The sequence below is a fragment of the Penaeus chinensis genome, chromosome 19 (genome assembly GCF_019202785.1).
Source record: "Penaeus chinensis breed Huanghai No. 1 chromosome 19, ASM1920278v2, whole genome shotgun sequence".
NCBI lineage: Eukaryota > Metazoa > Arthropoda > Malacostraca > Decapoda > Penaeidae > Penaeus > Penaeus chinensis.
Genome location: NC_061837.1, coordinates 6,782,041 through 6,789,540, shown reverse-complemented (window position 1 = coordinate 6,789,540; position 7,500 = coordinate 6,782,041). Strand labels below are relative to the sequence as shown.

Here is a 7,500-nt window from a genome sequence, read left to right as displayed (position 1 = left end):
CTCCGAGAACATGCACTGTGCAGCGCCCTCACACCGCGTCGACTGACACGTCAAAAGGAGTTGATTGTGTTCTCACTGTATTTATCCCAGGTGAACTTCTAGTCAGTAATGTATCTTGCATAAGCTATTAAACTTTGTTCGTTATTTTCCGACTGTCTGAATTTAATATTCCTTCATTATTAAACCTACCTAATGAAGGTAAACTAGGTCAGCACATGCAGTAAACCCATCAAAAATAAATATCGCTTGAAAAATTTGCTATACCTTGAATATAAGAATATAATTCTTAATGTGTCAAATCACATTAAGAATCTGATGTTTTCAATTGTCTTTACAGACTACAACTTATCTGGCGAAATGAATAGACAAATGAACGAATAAATAATTCGATGAGTATGTAGACACAAGTATAGATATGGAGTAGATATATACAGCTGCATATAACCATGATGGTAGCAATATCATCATTATTCAAGGTAAATGTCATTGTAAAATGACAAACATCAGTAGTCACCATTTAGAAGATTGTGACAAAATGAACATCATTTCACTTAAATCATAAAAAAATCGAGTGAAATGAAAGAGAAAAAAAAATAGTAACAAGATATTTCGGTTGATTCCTGCACTTAAAGCTTATGAGACATATTTTGGGACTGTGTGTGTCTCCTTTATATTTCTAATAGAAATAGGACCCTAGAAATTTGCTGCAAATATCATTTTTACCTGTCTAACGTACCAATGTTGTTGTTTTTTCTCCTAGAATTCTAGTCAGTAATGCAACATACACAAACTAATAAACATTGTACCTTTACATTACGTATATCTGATTTTGTTCTCCTTCCCTCATTATTACTCTAAGCTGGTGAATTTGAATGGGTAATTTATGATAGCAACATCTTTGAGTCTAAGGTGGTGGTTAAAAGGTCGGTAGCAATGATAATGATAATGATAGTAATAATCGTAATAGTAACATAGGTGGTTATGAAGATAACAATGATGATAACAACAGTGATAATGATTTTGATTGTCATATTCCTAATAACTTCATTGTAATAAAGGCATAATTATAATAAAACGCAGGAAGTAATCATAGGCAAAAATGATATTAATTCTGATATTAGAAATAATGAATACAAATACGACCCTCATACAAATAGGATATATTAATTGTATTACTGTTATTATTATCCTCATTAATACTATTGTCACTATTGCTATCATGATCATTTTTTTTATCATCATTATCATCATTGTTATTATCATCATTAATATCATTACTATCTTTACTCTTGGTTATCAATATCATTACTCTTAGTTATCAATATCATTATCATTGTTATTATCATTATTATTATTATTATTATTATTATTATTATTATTATTATTATCATTATCATTATTATTGTTATAATTATTACTGTTGTCATTACTGTTACCATTTTATTTATATCATCATTATTGACAGCTTCGTATCATTATAATTATTATCATATTATTGTTGTAATCATTATCATATTATTGTTGTAATTATTATCATTTTGTTATTATAATTTCATCATCATCTTACTATCATCATTGCTATTGTTACTGTTATCCTTATTACTATCAATATTATTACCATCATTATCATTATCACCATAACGTGAAAATCCTAGTTGGCAAACTGCCGATCTAAGTCCCACCAATATATCATCCTTTATATTTATATTAATAAGGTTTTTTGTTTTTCTTCCTGCATTTTCAACTACTTTTTTATCATTCTTCTTATTAAACTATTTTCGAACACACTATAGAAAACACTCTTTCATAATAAACAGCGTAAGATACTAGATACAAGACGGATATTTGTATAAAGTGCGTGATGTTGTTTATAATAACCAGAGGTAAGATTCCACGTTCGTATTCATGCCTACGAAGTGTTCCGTACCTTAAACAGCTGTCAGAATACTCCAAGGAAAATGTCAATTTCCTTTTTGCGTTCAGCTATTTATTCTTTAAGGATCTTGACTATTAGTGTTATAATAAATGTCATTAGCACTATCATTATTACTGTTATCATTAAGATTGTTATTATCACTGTTAATATTATCAACCTCATGATTCTTATTAACATTATAATTATTATTATTATCATTCTTATCAATATTATTATTATCATTCATATCAATATTATTAATATCAATATTATCATTCTTATCGATGTTATAATAATTATTGATGTTATCATAATTATTAATATAATCACTATTATTAATATCATTATTATCAATATTAATACCATACTTGCTATCATTATACTTATTAATAACATTATAATTATTATCATTATTAATATAATTACCATCATGATAGGTATTATTAGTATTATAATTATCAATATTCTCTTATCATTAATATTGTCATTATCATTAACATCATCATAATCAATATTTTCATTATCATTAATATTATACTTATTATAATTATCATTATTGCCGATATTATTTTTGTTTTAATCATAATATTATCATTGCTTTTATCATTATCGTTATCATTATTGGCATTATCATTAGTGATACTGTCAGCCATGCTATTCAAACTAGCATTTTTCTTGAGGAAATTTTAGAATAAGGAAGTTGATCTGATAAAAAAGGAAGGGGGAGGAAGTCAAATATGCGAAATAGAGAGGTAGAGATTTTTATTAGCTATAATAGAATAGACTACTGACTAGAATTCCAACTGGGACAAATACACTATACAGGAGCAGAATCAACTCTTCTTGGCACGTCAGTCGACGCGATGCGAGGGCGCTGCGCAGCGCATGTCCTCGGAGGCCGATATGAGGGCGATGAGCTGGTGCCTAGAAGGAGGCTGTTCAGCCGTGTATTTGCACACAAGGCCGCTCTCGCACGGGCAAATTTGGTTCATAGAGTAGTCGAGGCCGCCCTCAGGTACGTAGCACTTGTGGCCCAACGGCAGACGCCGCTGACATACCTGCTCTCCATGGCGACGAGCGCAGCACATCCCTGCTCCACAATCCCTCTCCTTACGGCATCTGGCGCCCTCACGCCCACGCTTGATGCGCTTTTGGCACACGCCGAACATGCAGTCGTATCCGCCCTCACACATGGCGTCCTCACGACACTCCTGTCCCTCCGTCATGTGGTCCCGACACACGCCGTAGTGCTGGTCGCAGAACTGGCCACGCACACACACGCGATCGTTGGTGCACAGACGCTGCAAAACAAAGTTTAACATTAGATTTAATAACATCTTGCAATAGCACTTAGCCTTCTACATATGTGTCTACTTATATACGAAATGAAGTAATATAGAGCTGTACTTACCAAGTGTTCATACGAGTTGAAGGATTGATCTATCGTCACTTGCTGGGGCGTGTGACGGGCGCCACTGAGGTCGCGGATGTTATGGCGACCTGTTTTGTAGAGGCGTTTGAAGAGCCAGGAAAGTCCTTGTGCCGTGCATGGGGTCGCCAGGCAGCCAACCGTCAGGAAGAAGATACACAAGTTCATGGTTTGTTATCGAGGAAGAAGAATACACTTGAGAGAGAGTTGTGTGTGCGTCACCTGTACGGCTTGTACTGACCTGATCACAGTTTCAGGGCATTATATATGAATGAACTGATCACACACCTGTGTGACACCTGATCCACCTTTCATAACAGAAATGAAATGTAACCCTAATGGAGGTCATCCTAGGTCAATGTAGGTACGATGGGCGGGCAAGTCGAAATCACTTGCCCGCCCCCTGGATAGATAATCCTCTCACCTGCCCAGATTCCCCGTTCCTCTGTGTCTGAATCCTGAATCAGGAGGGTAAATATGTAATAGATACCAATTTATATGTTTTGGTTGATTGGAAATCAGAAATGCAGTCCACTGAGAAATCGCATATTCAGATATGAATATATATATACATACTGAAGTGATACGATACACATGATGCTTACATATTACCTAACATAGTATTGCATTTTGAGTGCAGACAACCACATATAGAAAGGTACTTGCACACACATATTCTTATATTCAAGGAGGCCAAATTAGGTCAAAGTTGTTATAATGGGCGGGCAACTTTTAATGACCTAACCAGTGTCTTGATATTCACTGCCTAGCAAGAGGCAATTCAAGAGAAGCTTGGAAGTTTATTTACAATCATACTGAAGTGTCTATATCTCTATCCTGAAACTAATAGGGGTGACCTGAGTTCAAAGTAGGTACAATGGGTGGGCAACCTATAAATTACCTGCCCACTTCCTTGACTTACTCATCTCACCTGTCCTGATTTCCATTTCCTGTATGTCTGTCATGGGCCAGAAAGAAACTGTATGACGTAATATTTACCTTATGCAACCGTGAAAGTTTCTTGAAAGGTTTTTAAACTAAATATATTGACAACTACATTTTTATATTTGTACTTCTGTAGCTATTACTGGAGATAGCAATATTAACAATAATAATGATAATGGTAATGATAACAATAATGATAATGATAACAATACTGATAATGATAACAATACCGATAATGATAACAACAATACTGATAATGATAACAATACTGATAATAATAACAACAATAACGATAATGATCACAACAATAATGATAATGATAACAACAATAATTATAATGATAACAACAGTAATGATAATGATAACAACAATAATGATAATGATAACAACAGTAATGATAATGATAACAACAATAATGATAATGATAACAACAGTAATGATAATGATAACAACAATAATGATAATGATAACAACAATAATGATAATGATAACAACAATAATGATAATGATAACAACAATAATGATAATGATAACAACAATAATGATAATGATAACAACAATAATGATAATGATAACAACAATAATGATAATGATAACAACAATAATGATAATGATAACAACAATAATGATAATGATAACAACAATAATGATAATGATAACAACAATAATGATAATGATAACAACAATAATGATAATGATAACAACAATAATGATAATGATAACAACAATAATGATAATGATAACAACAATAATGATAATGATAACAACAATAATGATAATGATAACAACAATAATGATAATGATAACAACAATAATGATAATGATAACAACAATAATGATAATGATAACAACAATAATGATAATGATAACAACAATAATGATAATGATAACAAAAATAATGATAATGATAACAACAATAATGATAATGATAACAACAACAATGTGAATGATAACAATAATAATGAGAATGATAACAACAATAATGATAATGATAACAACAGTAATGATAATGATAACAACAGTAATGATAATGATAACAACAGTAATGATAATGATAACAACAGTAATGATAATGATAACAACAGTAATGATAATGATAATAGTAATAATGATAACAACAATGATAATGATAATAACAGTAATGATAATGATAATAGTAATAATGATAATGATAATAGTAATAATGATAATGATAAAGTAATAATGATAATGATAACAACAATAATGTTAATGATATTCATCATCATCATCATCATCATAATAATGATGATAAGAATAGTAGGAAGGATAATGATAATTATAAAAATAATGATAATAACAATGATAATCATCATCATCATGAGGATGATGACGACAATAATAATACCAATAATAATGATAATAATAATTATAACAATAATATTATGATGATGATGATAATGATAATATTGGTGATAACGGTAATATTGAAAATAATGATAATGATCATAACGTTAGTGATCTTAATGATAGTGATGAGATATCCAAAAATAGTTATAACAATAATAATAATGATGATGATAATAATAATAATAATAATACTTGTAATCATAATAATAATAGTGATAATAATAATAACAATAATAATAATAATAATAATAATTATTATGATTATTATTATTATTATTATTATTATCATTATTAACATTATTATCATTATTGTTATCATTATTATTGTTGTTGTAGCTATCATTATTATTGTTTATTATTATCATTATTATTATTATTATCATAATGATGATGATAATGATAGCAATAATAAGAATAATGATAATGATGATAATGATGATGATAGTAATAATGACAACAATAACAATAATAATAATAATGATAACAAAAATAATAACGACAACAACAACAATGATAATAAAAATAATAATAATAATAATAGTAATAATAATAAGAGTAATAATAATGATAGTAATAATAATAACAATAATGATAATAACAATAATAATAATAGTAATAATGATAATTATAATAATAACAAGAACAATAATAGTAATAATGATAATTATAATAATACTAATGATAATGATAGTAATAATAGTGATAGTAATAATAATGATAGTAATAACAATGATAATAGTAATAATAATGGTGATAATAATAATAATGGTAATAATAATAATAATAATGATAATGATAATGATAATAATGATGATGATAATGATAATAATGATGATAATGATGATAATGATGATAATGATGATAATGATGATAATGATGATAATGATGATAATGATAATAATGATGATAATGATGATAATGATGATAATGATGATGATGATAATGATGATAATGATGATAATGATTATAATGATAATAATAATGATAATAATGATAATAATGATAATAATAGTGATAATAATAATATTAGTAATAATAACAACAATAATAATAGTAATACTAGTAATGATAATACTAATAATGATAATAATTGTGATGATAATGATAATAATAATAATAACAATGGTAACGGTGGTAATGATGATAACAACATCAACAACAATAATAATAATAATGATACAAATCATTTGATAACAGTGTATGAAGTAATTAACAGAAAAATATCTAATTGGAAGTTCATGAACTGACAGAAGGAGAAGAAGAACTGAATCAATAATAGTTTTTTTTATTCAGATATCACCAAAGACATGAGGAAAGAAAGAAAGAAAAATATCAGCGACTTAAAAATTGCTTAAAGATAATGAACGGATTTTATAAAGTGTGTGTAAATGGAGTACCAACTGAACTAAATCCGATCAGAACCATTCACAGGCCAAAGATTTTTTTTTAAATCGACACGGCTGGCAAGAAATTAAGTATAGCATGGAAGGGGAGAAGTAAGAAAAAAGAAAAGAAATAAAGAAATGGAGACAGAGGAAATCAATAGAGCGGTTAAAGATGGAAAAGGGAATGCGTTAAGGTCAGACGAAGAGTGAAATATGAAAAAAGAGAAAGGCTGTGACATAGATATGGCGTGAGCAAAAATGAGAATTATTAGAACAAGATGAAAAAACAACAACATATACGTAGACCCATATATAGATACACACACATATCTATTTATATACATACATACATGTACAAATACATTTATACTAATAGATAGATATATATAGCTGAGACATAGTTGCAATATTAAAAAAAAAAAAAAAAAAAAAAACAATAAGCAAATAATATAAATATG

The 7,500-nt window shown here is 28.7% G+C and overlaps 1 protein-coding gene across 1 annotated transcript in view; it reads right to left on the bottom strand.

Annotated features, from left to right (window-relative positions):
* Nucleotides 1–2,766: 2,766 nt before the first annotated feature.
* Nucleotides 2,767–7,500, bottom strand: part of LOC125034898 (dickkopf-related protein 3-like) — a 9,243-nt gene continuing 4,509 nt past the window's right edge. Inside the window, exons 3-7 of the mRNA XM_047626946.1 lie at nucleotides 4,344–4,364; nucleotides 4,090–4,110; nucleotides 3,769–3,802; nucleotides 3,327–3,415; nucleotides 2,767–3,216 (exon numbers count right to left, since the gene is read on the bottom strand). Coding sequence (XP_047482902.1) covers nucleotides 2,767–3,216; nucleotides 3,327–3,415; nucleotides 3,769–3,802; nucleotides 4,090–4,110; nucleotides 4,344–4,364 — 615 coding nt within the window. The remainder of the gene's footprint in view (nucleotides 3,217–3,326; nucleotides 3,416–3,768; nucleotides 3,803–4,089; nucleotides 4,111–4,343; nucleotides 4,365–7,500) is intronic.